This window comes from Macadamia integrifolia, chromosome 8, assembly GCF_013358625.1.
Source record: "Macadamia integrifolia cultivar HAES 741 chromosome 8, SCU_Mint_v3, whole genome shotgun sequence".
NCBI lineage: Eukaryota > Viridiplantae > Streptophyta > Magnoliopsida > Proteales > Proteaceae > Macadamia > Macadamia integrifolia.
Genome location: NC_056564.1, coordinates 19,311,894 through 19,331,080, shown reverse-complemented (window position 1 = coordinate 19,331,080; position 19,187 = coordinate 19,311,894). Strand labels below are relative to the sequence as shown.

Below are 19,187 nucleotides of genomic sequence, written 5' to 3'. Positions count from 1 at the left end.
GAGAGGGGAAGAAAGGGTCTTCCGATCATTTGAGCTAGGAAAGGTTCGATACTGAGGGAAACCAAAATCACAATAATCGCAAGAAAAATAATAGCAGTAAAAGAAAGGAAGAGGAGAAAACCGAACCTGAACAGAGTATTTGACAGCGAGGCTAGCGACAGTATCTCCCCTGAGGATGTGATGAGAGATTGCGAATCGGCCGAGGCTATTATCGCGCCAGAAGCTGCCGGAAGAGGGTTTACCGATGACATCCTTCAATTTCCAAGGGGATATGAAGGCTCTGGTCTGAATCTCTCGGTCTGAGGCGACTAAGTTCCAGAACCGGCAGACGCAGGCCGCTCGAGCGAGGTCCGTAACAGGCAAACGCTCAAAGATGGAGCGAAGGATATCTCTGCAAGTGAGCGCAAAGAAATTAGAATTCATCGGAGAAATGACATCGACGTCCTTAGAAGAGGAAGAGGCGGAGCTGCCAGCGAGATTGGTGGGGGTTCCCATGGAAGGATTACGTAGGGCCGACATTGAGTTTTGGGTGAAGCAATAAGAGGAAGAGTCGTGTTGGTTAGGATTAGGAATGAGCTGCTGCTTGTAGATGCCGTCGTCGTCTCCACAACAACCCATCTCCAGCGGGTAGAGACGCGTGCGTAGAAACGCACACGTTGAGAGAGAAATACGGAGATTGTCTTCCACAAATTTCTTGTTCAGTTTCTTCCCAAAAGATGCCAAATTAATGAGGACGAGGAAGGTCAAGAACCTAGAGAGAGAGAGATTATTCTAATTTGACTTTTAGGTGGCGTCTACTACTGGAGTCAACTCTGGACTATATATATCAACTCCAGATTGAATGGCGGATGGTATGTTGGAGTTGGGAACTTGGGAGTTGGGTTTTAAACATTGGTATGCGCTGATCCAGATCGGTCTCAGATCAATTCCCGAGATTTAAAACCCCTGCTTGAGTGCCAAACTAGCCATTCTTACAAATTATGAATCCTATCTTAAGCATGGACTGGAGGACTGGAGGTAACTGTGTCAATTGGTCGGTTTGAATCAGTTTTGATTCGATTTCATCGGTTTCAGGGTGAGTGAGTGAAATCAAAACATAAACCAACAAAGATGCAGCGGTTTTGATTTGTTATTGATTTGTTATTTGTTCTTATTGATTTACTGTCATTTTGATTTCGGTTTACCATGAATTTTGAGTTGCTATCAATTTCTTATCAGGTTATGTCATTTCAATTTGTTGTCCTATCAGTTTCAATGTGGTCTGATTTGATTTCAGTCTCACAGAATTCCAGCCCGAAACATGATCCAATAACTCGTATCAGTTTGGTTCAGTTCACCTTCGATTGGTTCAGCTCAATTTTGGTACTCAGAGTCTACTTGCATGTTCCAAAATCCTACAACATGGTCACAGAGAGTACCAATCTATTTGTCTTCATTCATTCGCTTCAGTCTCGTATACTATGTTTTCTCTGGCACATCGCCTTTGTTGTCTGAAACATTCTTTCTCAACTACTACCAAACCAGACTCAAGATGAGCAAAAGGGCCTAAATTGTGTTCTGCTTCAAACTTAATTGCTTTTTCCGCCATCATATCGTATTACCAAAATCAAAATCGGGTTCAATCCTTCCAATGCTTCGTCCCATAAATCCCACTGTGCTTAGATACCCATAATAAAACACTAGTATTTTTGCTGGTTCTTTATTCAATAGAATGAATGGAACGATAACTAACTATATTATAGGATGGCACAAAGCATGGAGGTTCCAAGAAACCAGAGGCATATCCATATTGGAACAGATAAATAAGGCAGAACGAGTTGAACTTTGATTTTGCTTACACAGCTCAAAATGTTTAGTGATTGAAGTCGGTCAACAAAGTAGCATGACAAACAAAAATAGGAAGCTGAAGTGCAGAAGATGAATTGCGATTACGAGAACTTTGAAGCTTTAACAACAACTTGCAGTAACAAGAACTTCGAAGCTTTCACAACAACTTGCAGTAACTAGAACTTCGAAGCTTTCACAAGAACACCACCAAGCTCAATCACAATACAAGCTTCTGGGACACAGAAACATAGGGAAAGCCTCAACAAGCAGTTCTGCCAGGGGAAAAAATTGCATGCACTCTCACTGCTTTGGTCTAACCACTTCTTGCAGAACAAACAAAGTATTAACTCTCCCAGCCATGACCAAGACCGTATGCGTCCATGTAGCCAGCATGTGCGTGATCATGACCCCCATGGTGATGGTGGTGGTGATGGCCATGGTCCCCATGACTGTGGTGATGGTGATGGGTTTCATGGGCATCATCATCCGGCATAGGCTCTTCCTTGACTTGTCTAACAGATTTTGGCAATGAGAATACAAACCGAGCAATACTTCCAGCTATATCATCTGCTGCATCTTCCTGGGATAGTTGAGACAAAAAAACATCACTAAATCATGGAAACAACAAATTCGTATTGAAAGGAGAGTGTCAAAAATGAATAAATGAATTCTAGCTTTTTTCATCATCACATTAAATAACATGAAGATTGAAAGAATTTCATAAGCCATTAGCAAACTGCAATCAGAAATAGTTGTTCATGGATTCAGAGTCCAGACCATCCAGTGGGTGTTGCAATAAAATGATCAAATGTATAACATTCATTATAATTGCTGATCCAAGTAATGAATCAAACAAAGCTGACGTTTGCCAAACAATAAATTGTAACAGGTGAGCGATCCTACAAGTAGTAGACTATAGTAGCAGATCATTTTTTTTTCCCCCTTTCTGGTACAATGAACTAGCAACAATGGATTGTTGCTTCTACCAAAGAAAAGAACATAGATTGTTGAGGAACTAACTAATATGTGAAGGTTTTATTGAAGCATTAACCAACTCCTTAGATAGCTAGCCCGTATTATCTGTATATTAGATGGAAAAATATGTTCTTTATGAAAATCTTTAGATTTTATAACTGCAATAGTGAGCATTTTTTTTGACAATGGTGCATCCAAGAAGTGGCCTTGCACTCCAATTTGATTATCTCTTGAATCCAACCCATCCATAATATTTTTGCATCAATTCTGCATTTGATTATATACTGAAACATATTGACGCTTTTATCCAAAGAGGAACTTAATTCTCACCTGAGGCCACCGCCCACCAGAATGCGAGAGGAAGATTGCCTGTGGAACAGTTTCTGCAACCTGGCGTCCCTCTTTGCTCCACGCTTCAGACCAATTACTAGACCAAAGCACTTGAAGTGGAATGCCCTTCACTACCTCTGAACTAGCCCATTCCTTCAAACTGAAGCTATAATTCAGGCCCTTGCCAACTCCTACAATTGCTCTCCTACCATCCCTACGCTTCAAAAGAACCCTATGAGCCTCTGCAACTGATTTCTCAATCGATCTTGAACAACATAACCTAAGAAACCCGGCAAAAGCGGAGGAGCTTCCTAAAAGAAATTCTCTAAGAACAGGCATTTCCAGCACCCATAATGGCAAAGCAATGGATTTCGTGGCAGAATCAAGCAGAGTTAAGCTACTCACCGACCCTGAATTCTCCAAAGACCAACTGGCACCCATTCCCACTGCTGAATCGTGCAAAACTAGATGCACAGGTGAGAGACCCATTGTTTCGATCACTTGCCCAATAACTCGACCCATCTGCTCTGAATTCAAACTCAAGGGTTTAATACTCCTGGTCGTAGAAACCTTGATTTCAAGTTCTTCGTAAGGGATCTGCCCCGTTTCGATTAGCTGATCGAATCCCCAAAACAATCCCTTTTCCTTAATAACACTGTAGACATCCCAGAGCCCGCCCAGAACCACCCCACCCCATCTCTCATCTTCCTCCAATGTGGACTTATCTGAGAATCCAGAACCAGGAAGATCAAACGCAACGGCATGAATTCCACTAGAACCCAGAGAGCGAATCAGTTGACGGAAAGAATAAGAGCTACAACCGAAACCGTGGACAAGAACTACGGCCTCTGCGTCTCTGGGACCTTCTTCTATGGCAAAAACCTCGATAGGAGGCCGATTAAGGTTTAACTGGACCTTGATTGTTCTACCATTGGAGTAATATTGGCGTATATCGTTGGGCAAGCTGAGAAACCAAGGTTTATCATCTTGTGGGGTTAATGAAGACAGGAAAACAAAGCCGATCGTAACGACGGAAACAGCTAAAGTGAAATAAGCCCAGAAGACGAACGCGTTCGCTGTATGTGTAGGGGAGTCGGTAACCTTACCAGATTTCGAAGATGGAGTTTCTGTTTCCCGGTTCTTGAGCAACAGCTTTTGCTCTTCTTTCTCTTCTGGTTCTTCTGTTATTATAGCCATTAATGGAGGAAAAAGCTTCAGATATACCTCCCTCCCGAGACCTCAGGAGTTGGAAGCTTCGAAGGACGAACTCTCGGTAGTCAGTAGAGCAGAGTGAGATCACACTCCAACTCCAACTCTCCAAGTACTGAAAAAGCTGTAAGGAGCGGTTCTAAGTTCAGAAAATGCCTTGGAAGTTGGATATTGAGGAAAAGTCTCACGCGTGATTAGAGACTACTCGAGTACTGGTTTCCATCGGGGAGGGGGCCACCATCCACGCCAGAAAGAGTGCGCTCGCAATGGTCAAAGATAGTCCATATATCTAACGCTTGATATATATATTTCAACCGCTTGCCACATGTAAGAATTTCTCATGAACAATCCTGATCTTCTTCACAGCTTCTAGTCGCCGGAGCTCCGGTGGTTACCTTCTGTTTTTGTGTGTGTAAGAGACAGAGGGACTGACTTGGTCTCGCCACTACACAAGTCTAGCAAGTCTTTGAAGCGCCATCCCATATCAATTTATGGGGGCTGATCCAATTCACCCATCAATCCCGGAACAAGCTTCTTTCTCTCTTTGGCCCAACCAACTTGGTCATCCAACACCAAAAGTAACCTTCCTGGATGCATTTGCACGCTCTTTCTGCCCATATAAACAACATTGCTTGGATGGTTTGCGTCATGTTAATTCACTCTTTCTCAAATATGGTTCTTGTGTAAAATACATTGTTAAAGGCAATCCCATTCATTTTCGTTTTTTTTTTTTTTTTTTTTTTTTTTTTTTTTTTTTTTTAATTTTATTTTTTATGTTAGAATGAAAATAGCAATTCTGTGCATATTCTCATTGTGTTTTGATTTTTGTATTCAAATTTGTTTTCCTCCTATAGAGTCTCCTTTTCCGGTCACGCCAAACAATTTTGGAGGACTTGTTTTCATGGGATTTGCAAAGAGCATATTTGTTCTTATTCAGGTACTCTAGGAAGAATCAATACTGGTAATATTTTTTAATATGAAGAAGTATCTTTGATTGGAGGGATCAAGCTAATAGTTTACAGGGATGAAGATTGTTTTACTGCTTCAAGCCAGCATTTTGAGAATATGTGATTTAGAATCAACACATATGTTATTGGTTGTAGTCTTCAACCTCTAGAGGCTTGATACTCTCCTATAATACACTTTCGGTTGATGTCCATTTAATATGAAGACTATCAAAAGCTCTCCATGTTTGTCACAACATGGAAATCATAGACGCCCATTGAGCATAAAAATTTGTGACTTGGATATGAATTCCCCCATTTTGTTGGTTCTATAATAGTTTCCTGGTTTCTTGCTTAGTTAAAAAAGGTTCTGGAACTTCTTATTATGAAAGAATGAGTGAATTATTTACAAAGACACAAAAAAAAGGGATAACTTATCTACCTTTGCCATAGCCATCAGCATCAGTCAAAATGTATAATGAGGTCTTGACTGCGCATCCCAGTTGAGGTCTTGAATGCGCCACTGATGCTCATTCACTGCATCAGGATGTCACACAGGTGGGTTCCTCTCAGGCTGTGATGCAATATATGCCTGCTTATAAGTTTTAGAAAGAAATTTAAGCCAAATTCATTATTTTCTTGATTAGTGCCATACCCATTCTTGCATCCATTTCACAGAGACTAATCCTACTTCTCTCTATTATGTTGTGTTTGTAATTTGTAGGTTTCACATTTTGTTTTCGCTCTTGAATGGCTCTGGAATCAGCCTGAACCCTAGAAATGCAGTACAAAGTGGCCAGAATTGGAATTGGGTCGACAGATTCTGATCCGATTCAAATCAACCAGAGCCAAAAAATCCCCGTTTCAATTCCTCAAACCATGGCTCAGGCCCTCAGGGGGACTCTTTAGACCCGGTGCATTTGAGGCCGGCTGGTCTTTGTGAATGGTTTCATGGTCAAAAGTCATTTTATATATGTTTCTCTAACTTGAAAATTTTCCTAGGTTGAATCTTATATATGAAATGGTATCTTTATTTACCTTTAAAAAATATATATTTTGGGAAAGAATCTTGACCTTAAATTTTGGCCGCTTAGTAAAAGGGGTGAGTACTTTAATAAAAATAAAATTAAAAGGGGGGGCGGGGGTGTGGGGGAAGAGGGATTAACAAATTTTACCCTTTTTTTTTTTTATTCAAGTTAACTTATCTACTACAACGAAGATAAACAGAGCCACAGTAATCTAAAAACAACAGAGACGAAATAAAAGGTGGGGAAGAGGCCCAAAAACCCTGGCATTGAGAAAGGGCACCATGCGAAGCCAACTTGTCCGCAACAGAAATTCCCCCGCGCAGAATGTAATGAAAGGAAAGATGCTCGAATCAAAGTAGAAAAATGCCAACAGTCCTCTATGATATTCCAAATCCGCTGTGGAATGGATGTACTTGATTTATTAAGAATATTAATATTAGCCAAATTATCTCCCTCGACGACAAGAGAATGACGACCTTGATGAACTGCCAACTGTAATGCATTCAAGATTGCCAAAGCTTCTGCACCCCCGAATGAGCCAAACCAATTTCGGCCTAGAAACCACAAAGAAATTGACCAAAGTAATTGCGAAAGACTCCGCCAATGCTAGCCAATCTGGGATTGCCGCTAGAGGCTCTGTCGACGTTAACCTTTATCATAGGAGGAATAGGGAAAACCCATTGCACCTGTGAAATCCTCCTGTTCACGGGCGGAATTGCAAAAGAGAATTGGTTGGTAAGAACAAGGGCTTTATTGAGAATGCCATCGGGTGTTATATGACTGTCACGAAACACTGCGTCTAAAAGAGCTATCCATAGATGCCAAAGAATGTTAAGCGCGAGCGATAGCCAAAGTTGGAGGTGCCAAGATTTGGCTGAATGCTTAAAGAGAGCTATGAGGCTTGAGGGGTAGTTGGTCCATTGAGTAACAGAAGAGAACCCTGCCAAAATCCAAACAGCATGCGCGAAGGCACAATCAAAGAGGATATGGCGATCACTAAGACCAATCTCATTGCACCAAGGACATGTGTTGGGAATAGAAAATTCACGTGAACGAAGAAGAGCTGGGGTTTGGAGTTGACCACATAGAAGTTTCCAATTGAAGAATTGGATTTTTGGGAATGGTTCAGTACTTGGAAATCCAAAAGTCCGTCCAAGGATTAATCATTTGGCCATTCCCAACTTGGTGGAAAATGCCCTTGCAGGGAAGATCCCTGGCACCAATAACAGATTTTCACCCCGAAGAGGCACTATGCGGGCAGCCTGCGTGAAGAGAAGTAGTTCTGGGGATATTTATGTTTCATAAGCCGCCCCAAAGAGAGAAAGTTGGTGAAAGTAGATGCCACCCCTGTTTTTGCTAAGAGAGCCTGGTTCATCGGAGTTGACAACTTCAAATTAAGGCCACCACATCTTTTGGTTGACATATAGAAGCCCAGCTAATGGTGGGAGTGTGCCGAGATTCCCCACTTGACCAAAACAATTTATGACTAATGGAGTTCAGGTCTTTGAGCACGCACTGAGGAAGGTAAATTGAAGCAAGACAAAAAATGATTTGGAAGGGCTGAAAGAATGGATTGGATCAGTACATGCTTACCTGCATAACTGAGATATTTGGATTTCCATGTCTGAAGCCACAAATTCACTCGTTGAATGAGGTTATGACAGTGACTCTTAGATAATTTACTAGAAACAAAAGGAACCCCTAGATATACATCCAGTCGAGAGAAAGGCAAGCCCTGAAATCACGCTTCAATACTCATCTTCAGTCTAGAACTCACATTAGGACTGAAATGAATCCGTGTTTTGGAGAGATTTAATTGTTGACCAGAAAAGCGACAATAGTCCTCCAATAACGAAGTAAAAGAGTGAAGTTTTGAAGAAGATGCTCCGCCAAACAGAATCAAATCATCCGCGAAGGCCATGTGCGAGATGGATTCGCCACCGCGTGCAACCTTTGGCCCTGTTTGTTTAGCGGGGTGCCTGGGGTGGGATTTTAGTGGGAGTAGAACACACATGGAGATGGGGTGAGATTTTTTAGCCGACAGGACTTCCCCTTAACTTCACCATTCCACGATTGTTTGGTTGTTAAGGAGAGAGAGGGAGAGAGATAAGGGAGAAAGAAGGTTTCATGACTTCCATTTACCTGAGAGCTCCAACGTCCAAGCCTCAAATGGGAAACACCGAGTGGATTTCAAACTCAGAGGGTAATATTCTCCATCTTCTTCTTCTTCTCCTCCTCTTCTTCTTCTTCAATCCCCAATTTTTTTGTAAGTTTGCATCACAACTGCAACCCCCTGCATCTCTTTCTCCTCTTCTTCTCCTTGTTCGATTTCCCCTTTCTTTTCTTTCTTTTTTCTTTTTTTTTTCGCAGACCAGATGCTTCTTCTTCGTTTTTTTTTTCTATGCTTGCCTAGGCGTAGAGTGATGAGGTTCTTTATTTTCCTTCCTTTTTTTTTTTTTTTTTTTTTTTTTTTTTTCTGTTTGATCTTTCATCTCCTTCTCTCCTCTTCTTCTTCTTCTTGTCCGATGTCGCTTTTTTTTTTTTTTTTTATATGCTTGCAGCCCTGGCGTGCAGTGGCTGGACACACCGATGGCGGTGGCGGAGCTTGAAGCTATGGTACAAACCGATGGCGGTGGCGAAGCTTGAAGCACAATGTTCTCTCGCATCATTTCCAACAGCTTTCCTTGCAAAATCCCACCAAGTTGGTAGGTCTTTGTGAGGAGTTGGGATGAGAGAATTGTACATCCACATCGGCTGACAAAGGATTGCACAAATGTTTTTATTGTCTTTTGGAAACCCCACCCCTGATAACCAAACAACTTCAAAAGCCATGGGGTGGCATAGGTCGTGCAACTATCCCACCCCATGTAACTTTCCGATAAACAAACGGGACCTTTATGAAGTCATCATAGCATAGCACAGGATATACCATGCATTGATTGAGATATAAATAGTATGTCGTGAAGCATTTACAACTTGAACTTGCCTCCTCTTCGGGTCTCCCTGATGACTACGAGATAGACTGGCACTGGGTCAGAAACTGATTGACATCAGGGATAGGACTACTAGGCAGGCAGTCTCAAGACTCATTCGTGTCAACTTTTTACTCAGTTTTGCCTTCTTTCACCACCAAATTTGATTTCTTGTTATGGTATAAATCAAATTCAAAATGACAGAGAAAAAGTAATAAAAAACAAGTCGGTTGATTATGAGATCGAGTTTTGGTATGTTCATTATCGTCCATTGGTCTTGTGAAAGCGTTGTTTACTATACGAGAACTTGTTTTGAGAACTATGATCACTACCATAGAGTATTCTTTTTTATTATCAAAAAAAAAAAAAAAAAAAAAAAAAAATATTATGGAATTAATTTTTCAGGCAGTTAGGAAATAATTATGTGTGTTACTAAATCAAAATAGATTGAGGTGGAGCATCTCAGATTTGGATTGGGAAGCCTATTCTTCCTTTTCCTACCTACACCGGAAGAGAGATAATGCTCACATTCAATTCCATCCAATGGTTCAAACTGAATTTTAGATCTACTGAATATCTAAGGTGGATCCCATCTCAGGTCGATCGATTTTGATTCTTTTATCATAACATCCAGCCATACTATTCTTGAATGATGAGGGGCCAAGTCCCAGCTATTGCATTATATAAATTCTCTTCTCTTATTCTTGCAGCCAAACATGCCATAGAATCACTATTTTATTATTTTCAATATGGGAAATAGAAACCTAAAGACAGAGAGAGAGACGTCTCTCTCCGGTTATCAGTTCATTCTTGACATAATTAATTATTATATAAGACATCTAGTTATTAAAGTTTTTGTTTCTTATCTTCTAACAACATGATTCAAACATAACTAATTATTTATTCTAGTTTGGTATCATACCTTTGCATAAGATGGCGCTTTACTATAGTTTTTTTATTGAGTCTTTTATGTTTTCGAGTAAACTCCTCTTTCTTCCCCTCTCTCTTCCCCCACCCCATAAATGGGCTGATGAAGAAAAGGGCAAAAGTAGAGAAGTAGGGTTTGTTTAGGTCATGGTTCTAAGAATCGGAGTTGGATCATCATTTTTTTGTCAAATCAAATTGATATCGATTAGATTCGATTTGATTTCTATTTCTTTCTGAATCCTAATTCAAATAAATGGAACTTCTAAGGTTTAGGGGGTAGTGCAGTTGGTGAGCAATGAACTTGGTACGAGCCGTATACTTAGACGTCCTAAGTTCGATTCCCACTAGGCACATCTTGAATCACTCACACGGGGTATTTAGTGCTCTTCACTGCTTTCAATGAAAGTTGAATGATGGTAAATCAGCCAATTCGAATCAGAATCAATTGTGTTTGACTCAACTTATTCCAGACAATTTTACTCTGTTTTCGATTGATTCGAATCAGAATTGACATTGACCAATTCGATCCTAATTCCATCTTTTGAATCCTACACAAATTTTATTGGCCTATTCCTAATATTCTAAGTAACATAGCATTGTAAGTTTTTGAATGCAGAGTGACTGGATTTAAACATTGTTTGTAAGCTATAATCTTATCCTTTTCCTAAATTTGGTGAAGGACGATGCAATTAAAAAGAGATGATACCTGAAAGCTAAAAGATACCCAAAAAAGGGTTAATTTTATAGAAATGTTCAATGGATACTGTTTTGAGATTTAGCAGATGGATGGTTTCCACATAATGAGAAATTTCAAGATTATAATCTAATGGCTGAGAAAGAATTTTGATCATTATGTATCAGCAATGACAGAGTTTGTTAGTATTTAAACCCCATTTAGGTGGTGAATTCGAGACCCCACCCACCACTTGTTTAGTAAAATGGTGAAAAGGAGGCGGAGGCTCTCGTTCTGCTGCTCTACTTTTTCATTCCTGACTTTAGGTTCCCGGCTTAACACTGCTCTTCCTTGGTACCCCTTCCCTAGTCCCTTTCCTCGTTTTTATTAGTAGGTCTCTTCCAGCCTTATAACACGCGATACTTAAAAAAAAAAAAGAGGTGTGGATTCTTCCATTTCTCATATACTATGGGACCAGCACCAGATTTTTAAATTAAAAAAAAAAAAGAATGACAAACATTGGAGTAGTAGCATTAGATCATGCTCTTTCCAAAAACATATAAAAAAAGAAAAGATTATTGGAGAATCGAACCTAAGACCGTAGGTCTATTCACACAATCTTTAATTCATCCTAACCATCTGAACAACCAACAAATGAATATGCAAAACAACAGTATTCCTATTCCTGCTGATACAAAATTATCATCTTCACCCTCATGAAATAAAATATTACATTCATATGCGGGACCATTAAACCAGTCTCCATCCCAACCACTGCTTGCCCCAAACCAGTTACTTTTCTACTAAAAAAAAAAAAAAAACCAGTTACTCCCACTATCGGTATCAGAGCTGAAGTAATTTACCCTTTTGTTTATTCGTCTTCATATTTCCAAGGCCTTAGGATTTTTTTTTTTGGGTAGAATATAGGAGTTTGGTTTTGTGCAATATAAAAAGAAACCACGTGTTAAATACTGTCACTAATGAGCCGACGAAATGGGCTTCGTAAGTACCACTTTTCGCGCTGAGACTCGGAAAGAGCGAGAAGCCGGTAAGAGATGCGACTTTTGCGTGCTATAAGTTATGGAATAAAAATCCTCCGCTCTTTCCACTCCTCCCCTTCCAATGAAAAGGTATCAGTCTCACAGATCCCTGGACAGCCTCTCTCCCACTCACTTTCACTCTTACGAATGTCAAAAGGAAAACCTAAAAAAAACACCAGAGAAATCGACCAAAGAACGCCTCCCGGCTTTTCATCATTATTAGCTCAGCAGGCTTCCCCCACCGGGCATGGACCACATATAATTTTGAAGCAGACAACAAAGACTGAAAAACACAGTCTAATTCTGATAACAAAGAATTCTCTTTCTTTTCTTTTTTTGCTTTTACCACTTGGTCATATGATATAAAAAAGGGTTTAGAAAAGAAAAGACACGGGAAGGAGCAGTCACCCTACCCAATCGGATTCTCTCTCTCTCTAGTCTCTAGTCTCTACTCATCCGGATCCAATTATGGCTTCCAACATCTTATCACAACAACAAACCCCTTCACCGCCATCATCTCACCCTTTTCAGTCGTCCAAAAAATTAAAATCAATTTTCGGGTTAAAAAGGAACAAGAAAGAAAAGAATGAGTTACTAGAGAAAGGCCATTCCGTTCTATTTCATTTTTCTTTTCTCTTTTATGTCTTCAGACATATACATATATACATGTTGTACAACCCCACGGTCCCCACCATATATATATATGCCATAGAAAGACGATCACCAACCCGACGTCTACGAGACCGAAAGAGAATACATATATGTATAACCTACTCCCCCCACCCTTTTTTTCTCTGCCCCCATGTTTCTGTCTACTTCCTCTCAACTTAAAAGAGTTTAGATATGATGATGAATTATGAAACTAATTAAAATTAAATGTTTCCCGAGCGACACCAGGGCAGGCGAAAAGAATCGAAGAAATGAATTTGTGCCTGTGGAGTTACCAGGGGAGGGAGGATAGAGGCTCCCTTCCAATGAGAGAGAGATAACACTTCCCTTCCAAAATTGAAGACGACTGCCGAAACCTCCCTCCCACGCCCACTCCAAGCAACGCTGATTAGTAAAATTTGAAGCCGATGGTGAACCGTGGAGTTCCAATGTGCCCTCCTCGCCTCGGAGTCGCAGTAGTCTCCTCCGTACACCACGACACTCGGAACTCACAAGGCAAGAAAGATTCTCCAGGGACTTCTAAGGACATTTTTTTTTCCAGGTCTGTTTCTTTCTGCCTGCAGATATCTCCCTCATCTCTTCATCTCTTTCTCAGGCTGCCAGCAGGCATGCAAATTGTCATTTCCTGGTCAAGAAACCGATTTCCCCTTGATAAATATACTTATTCCTCCCCAACCAACGGAAAAAAAAAAAATAACAAGGAAAAAAAAATTAATTTCTAAATAAAAGAAATTGAACTTACTCACCGGCCGGTTGCTTCTGTTCAGCCGGTTTCACGGAGATGGTCGGCCCGGTGTGTAAGTAAGGGAAGGCAGCAGACATTAGCTGATGTGAATTAGCCGCCGCTGTCTGAGCTGCAAACTGGGCCGCATGCAACATCCCCGGCGGCATCCCTCCTTGTGGCATCCCTCCTTTCATACTGTTAGCCGCAACAGCAGCGGCCGCAGCTGCAGCAGCAACTGCCTTGGCAGGATCCGATGTGCTTGCCCCAGCTAAAGTAAGTGGAGGACACAATGACAGCATACCGCTAGATGTAGTTGAAGCCCCTTGGTGTGGGTCGCTTTGCCTTCTTTGATGATAGTACCCAGTCGTGGCTGAATTGGAGGAGATTGTATTTGTGGTGTTAGTCGACTGGGGTGACGGGCCCTGCATATAGGTATTGGTGAAAAATATTTGGGGCTGCTGCAAAGTCTGCTTCTGTAGCTGATGCTGCTGTTGCTGTTGCTGTTGCACCTGCACCTGTGACTGTGACTGAGACTTCCCACCTGAACTCTGAGCAGGGCCCATGTGAGAATTGCTAAGTATGGATGGCACATTCCTTCCACCCACGGGAGAGGACTTCCTACTGGGCCCAGATGGGGAGTTTTTGGGCTGTTGGGATGGTAGCGCAGGAGATGATCCGGCCTTACCACCACCTGTGGAACTTGTCCTGGGGCTTCCTCCTGCACCCTTGGAGGAGATCGATGATGATGGTGGTGAACCCATCACCACTGGTGGGGATGGAGACTGGTTGTGGCACATGGGAATTTGTTGTCCTTGAGGTGCTGTTGCTGCTTTTGGATTCACCCCAAATGATATATGCGTCTGGCTTCCTTGTTGTGTCCTGCTCTGCTGTTGAGGAAGGTTCTTCAGGGAGGATGTTGAAGTTGAGGCCAGCGAAGGAGAAGGGACTTGAGAGCCCATTGTCCTCGATGAATTCTTCCATTGGGGTGACTGCACTGGGCTGCTGCTTTGGATGAGGGCTTGAGGGAAAACGGAAAGGGAACTTGGGAACTTAGTTGCCATGGAAGATGTTGAAAGGTTGCGATCGGAGTAGACATTGACATTGCTGGATGATGTTGTTTTACTACGAGCCACTACAGCTGCAAGCTGTTGCTGCATCTGTTGCTGTTGATGTTGTTGCTGCATCTGTTGCTGTTTCTGAAGCTGAATCAGTTGCTGCTGTTGCTGTTGCTGAGTACTGGGAGAACTAGCTGGGGCAGAAGTTGGGGTTGTAGACGTCGAGGAGGTTGGACGAGCAGCTCGGTTGCCATTGATGGGAGCAGAAATGAGACTGAGACTCCGAGCAGAACCATCGATAACATTGCCCAAAACCGTGGAGACAGATGGGTCACTTGAATCTGGTCTGGAGAAGGCAAGAGACTGCCCAACACCGGCCAAAGCCTTTCCTGCTGTTCCCCTTCTTTCATCCTCTACATTAATTGAATCACCACCAGTTTTCCCTTCCTCAGAAATATGTTGATTCTTCTTCTGCTGGGCTACCTGAGTAGCCGCTGCAGCTGCAGCAATCTGGTAACCTTGTCTAGCCGCATCTGGAAGGGTCTGGAAAATTGCATGATTTTGAGCCAAGGACGAGAAGTTGAGGCCTGGTGCTGCTGTAGCAGCACCATTGAAAGAGGCAAATGACATAGCAAATGGTTGAGATGGGAATAGTTCCACTCCACCCTTCCCGCTCTGCTGCTTCTCATTATGATTTCCACTTCCGCCACTACCCAATGCAGCAGGGGACATCAAGGTGTAGTTCTGTGGATGAACTGGCACTGCAAAGTTCTGCCCATAGATACTCTTTCTAGCATGTGAACCTCGACTATCGGCAGTTGACGGACTATCTTCTCCACCCACTTCAACCTCATGTTGGCGAGCTTGGTTGGAAGCAGGGACAGCATGATTCTGTTGCTGTTGCATTGGCAGCCGATTCTTCGAGGCAGGGAAGTTTTTTGAGTTTCCACCCCCAGCATTGCTGCCACCACCTTGCAAACGCTGCTGCTGCTGCGCCTGCTGATGCTTCTGAGATGAGGAGGAGCCACTTGATGTACTTGTGTTCTGGTGACCCTGCTGGACCGGTTGGGGATGAGAATGTGCTTGCTGTTGCTGTGCCTGCTGTTGAAGCTGTGATGGATGAATCATCTGAGAAGAGTAGAAACCATTGAAGAAAGACATTGCCTGAGCAGGGCTTCCTCCTCTATAAGGTGGTGCTGTTCCCACATGAGCAGGAATGGGAATTGGAAAACCATTGTTCGGCAATATAGCCAAATACTGAGCTTCATTCGCAGGCAAATTTGGGTAATTGAAGCTCACAGTTGTAGCCGTTCCTGCTGCTGTAGATGAAGAGCCTGCTGGAGCCACTGGGCCAGAATTAGCTCCACTAGGCAAAGCTGCATTGCCCGTTGCCACACCAGACTTCACTGCCCCAGATCGAGAGGCAGCAGCAGCTGCTGCTGCGGCCTGCTGCTGCTGCTGCTGGCTCATAGGGAAAATGAAGGCTGGGCCGTGCTGGGGAAGAAGAAATTTTTACAAGAACACATAAATTCCTCCACTTTATTAAATTAAACAACTAAACGCAACTATCAGGATTAGGTACATACCAACAAATTACCAGCTCCAGCTGGCTGAGGAGCCTGCTGAAGCACAAGCTGCTTTCTCTGTGTGGCATCCATGAAGTTGGCAGCTACCGGAACTGAGCTTTTGTCTTTGGTGTTATGACCCGAAATGGTGCCTGAAGCCTGCACTTTTTCCTGCACCGAGTTCAGACTCCTACCTGCAAAGTTTCCTTGCAATGGATTTCCAAGAATCGTGCCTTCTGTTGGAGGAACAACGTTTAGATTGTATGGCTTGGCCCCATACATAGAAGCAGAACCGGCTGGTGCAGGCCAGAATGGATTGATCCTTGTAAACTGCTGGTGATAAAATATGTTCCTAGCAATGTAGTAATGAGTCGCACACCTTTTCGGCCGTGGTTGTGAGAGAGGAAAATGGGGCGGCTACAATTATATTTTTTTTCCCAGACACCCAAAAAAAAGAAATCGCATCAGAGAAATTAATCGAGGAAGCGGATTAAAAAAAAAAAAAAACTAGGAGTAAAGAGAAGATAGGAATACCTGTACTGCCGTCGATGATCCAGTGCTCCCATCCATGGAGACAACTGCTTGGAGAGGTGGCATATATCTGCTTACGACGATGGAGTTACTAAGAATCACAAAGGATAAACTGTACGGATCGATTATTTAAAACGGGAGAGAGAGAGAGAGAGAGAGAGAGAGAGAGAGAGAGAGAGAGAGAGAGAGATGGGTAATAAGGTTCGCACCCTAGAGAAGGAAGCCCCCCTGGCCAACCTGCTAGAGTCATCGGCAGAGGCAAAGATGTAGATTGGGCTGAGAAAAGGAAAGTAAAATGCAGAAAAAATCATCAACCCAAAAATATAATCGGACCGAGTTAACAGAACTGCAAAAAAGAATAATTTGGGTTACCAGCTTTCTCTATTTTTGGGTCGTTCCTAGTAGTAGCTTTGAGTTGTTGCTGCTGCTGTTTCTGGACTTGCGAAAGTTGTGGCTGCTGTTTGCTTCCACTGACACTGACCGTGCCACTATCCTTATCCGGCTTCTCCAAATCAAGCTGAAGGTCCAGTATCCTCTCCGTATTAGCAAGCGGCTTATCAGATTCAGACTCTTCAACTAATTGCTCCGTATTCTTCTCTTCAAATCGACCCTCCACTGCGTCCTGCTTAGCAATTTCCTCCGTCATCTCCTCAGCCGTCACCAGAGTCTCTGCCTTAGGAACCTGAAGAACCCCCCCCCCCAAAAACCCCCAAAAAGAGGAGAGAGAACAACAAAAAAATTAGCACTCGATAATCAATGAGATAAACGATGTGTGCCAGTAATTTAAGAGGGGAGAGGCCTACTCACCATTTCAACATCTAGAGCCATAGATTTAGGATCCGATATGTATTCCATATCGCCATCCCTTTCAGGAGATGATTTCAGAGGCGGAGCCTGTGGGAAAGAAGGGGAAAATATTAGGTAATGTGCCGGCAAAATCAAGAATAAACAAAAATAAGATAGAAGAAATTTTCTCACCATCAGATCAATCTTAAATTTCTCCTCCCGCTTGTATTCAACCTCTGAAACCTTTGAGACCCTAAATAATCCAGACGAAAAAATTATTAGCTTTATCAAAAATATCCAGCGATCAATTCCTCAATATAGAAACATGTTGGCCGAGAGAAGGTGAGACAAAGTAAGTGATATGTGATGCCTGCTCACGTTTTCGTAGCAGTGGCGTCCTCAAGATCACCATCCAATTTGGTGCAAGGAGGCGATTCCTTCTTCGACGACGGGACTTCCTCACGGGTTTGAACCCCTTCCCGAGTCTCTGATTCTTCAGTAAACGGCTTCGGATCAGATGCCGTATTGCTTTCCGCTTTCACAGGTTCCAATTGAGGCGGCTCCAATGAAGATATAGCACCAGCGGGTTGAGAAGCCAAATCAACAGAGGCCCCAGCATTCTGGGCGGCAGATCCTGAGTTCATCTCAGATTTCGGGGAAGAAGCTTCCGATTTGGCAGGTTGTTCGTTTTCCACCTTAGCTGCAGCAGCCGAGATGGAACCGTTCCGACCAGCGACGATGGTAGGACTCTCTTCCTCGGGCTTTACAGGTCGAGGTCTCTTCCTCTTTGGTGCTGCAGATATCCAGAAAACCAAAATCTGGTATCAGTCTCAGAAGATTTCCCAAAATAAGAACAATACCACAGAAGAATCCAACTGCGACGATGACTTCGAGCTCAACACACTTACCCACAACTGGCAACGTAGTGGTCGAAGTACAAGAATTCTGAGGCAACACTGATGGCTGATGTGCAGCCGCCGGAGGTGAGATTGAGACCGGGGACGAAACTCTCGACCTCACCTCATTACTGGATCCATTAGTATCTTTCGAATCGAACTTCTGTGATGCATTTGACAGAATTTCTTGCTTGGGAGGGCACTGGGATTGCCTCATCAATCCGTAAAGAACCTCTGCGACCTCGATTTCGATGTCCTCTTGACTCGAGGATGAGGGCTTAGCCATCTTCGGCGGCCGCTGCTTGTGTCCTTTAGGTTTCTGCAATAACAAACGCTTAAACTCAATCGTCGAGTAATCAGAGAAACAAAAACAGAAAAGACAGTAACTTGAAGCAACGAACCATCTTCTTCCGAACTGAAACATTGGATGAGGATGGCGAGATCGGAGCTGGTGACGGTGCTGTGGCATTCAGCCGAGCCGGCGAAGTAGAAGCTTGCCGGTGAATCTGCTCCGCCCCGCCTCCACTTGCAAGACTACCTGACATCCAACATTCGTGCGACCTTTTAGCGGAGGCTGCAAAGAGCAAAAGTTAAACGGCTGAGAAAAAATCCGATAAATTCCTCGGACAAGAAGTATTATAAAAAATCCAATTCATCCTCTTTAACTCTTACACAAACTCTACCTGACCGAGCTTTTCTCGGCACAGAGACTCCGATCATCTCATCGGCGCCCTTCCACGTTGGTGCTGCCCTAACAAACTTCCCTGGTGGAAAGCTCTTCCGCTGGTGGTGATGATTCGATAGAGAAGACGACGGAGGATTTGGAGTAAGCATTCGAAGCGCACCAGAATCCTCGTCCTCATCCTCCTCTTCCTCATCGATACTTTCTTCCGTGCTATCCTCTCCTCCTTCCTCTCTATTACTTCCATGCATCAATCTATCCCCTCTCCTTCGCTTGTTTCGACTTAAGCGATCTCGATCCCGATCTCGATCTTTCTTGTTACCTCGATCGCGCAACCTCGCCGAGTCTTGCAAC

At 43.0% G+C, this 19,187-nt stretch overlaps 3 protein-coding genes across 3 annotated transcripts in view; all 3 read right to left on the bottom strand.

Annotated features, from left to right (window-relative positions):
* The window catches only part of LOC122087060 (F-box protein At1g55000), a 2,436-nt gene extending 1,649 nt beyond the window's left edge, over positions 1-787 (bottom strand). The window contains exon 1 of the mRNA XM_042656040.1: positions 127-787. Within this exon, the coding sequence (XP_042511974.1) occupies positions 127-618 (492 nt within the window). The 5' untranslated portion in view covers positions 619-787. The remainder of the gene's footprint in view (positions 1-126) is intronic.
* Positions 788-1,803: 1,016 nt separating this feature from the next.
* Positions 1,804-4,756, bottom strand: LOC122087059 (protein AUXIN RESPONSE 4-like). Its single transcript, XM_042656039.1, has 2 exons — positions 3,133-4,756; positions 1,804-2,407 (listed from the first exon to the last, which is right to left on the bottom strand). The coding sequence occupies exons 1-2, from the start codon at positions 4,327-4,329 to the stop codon at positions 2,171-2,173; spliced, it is 1,434 nt and encodes a 477-aa protein (XP_042511973.1). The 5' UTR covers positions 4,330-4,756; the 3' UTR covers positions 1,804-2,170.
* Positions 4,757-12,516: 7,760 nt separating this feature from the next.
* Positions 12,517-19,187, bottom strand: part of LOC122086239 (protein TIME FOR COFFEE-like) — a 7,268-nt gene continuing 597 nt past the window's right edge. The window contains exons 2-13 of the mRNA XM_042654977.1: positions 18,835-19,187; positions 18,553-18,725; positions 18,164-18,470; positions 17,634-18,048; positions 17,448-17,508; positions 17,277-17,363; positions 16,842-17,151; positions 16,679-16,745; positions 16,473-16,539; positions 15,960-16,355; positions 13,341-15,867; positions 12,517-13,219 (exon numbers count right to left, since the gene is read on the bottom strand). The exon at positions 18,835-19,187 is cut by the window's right edge and continues 21 nt beyond it. Coding sequence (XP_042510911.1) covers positions 13,167-13,219; positions 13,341-15,867; positions 15,960-16,355; positions 16,473-16,539; positions 16,679-16,745; positions 16,842-17,151; positions 17,277-17,363; positions 17,448-17,508; positions 17,634-18,048; positions 18,164-18,470; positions 18,553-18,725; positions 18,835-19,187 — 4,816 coding nt within the window. The 3' untranslated portion in view covers positions 12,517-13,166. The remainder of the gene's footprint in view (positions 13,220-13,340; positions 15,868-15,959; positions 16,356-16,472; positions 16,540-16,678; positions 16,746-16,841; positions 17,152-17,276; positions 17,364-17,447; positions 17,509-17,633; positions 18,049-18,163; positions 18,471-18,552; positions 18,726-18,834) is intronic.

Excerpts from the sequence above, each read along its gene's own strand:
- LOC122087059 (XM_042656039.1), bottom strand. The coding sequence starts at position 4,329 with ATGGCTATAATAACAGAAGAACCAGAAGAGAAAGAAGAGCAAAAGCTG. Across the intron at positions 2,408-3,132 it reads CTGGTGGGCGGTGGCCTCAG|GAAGATGCAGCAGATGATAT; the intron begins GTGAGAATTAAG and ends CAACTATCCCAG.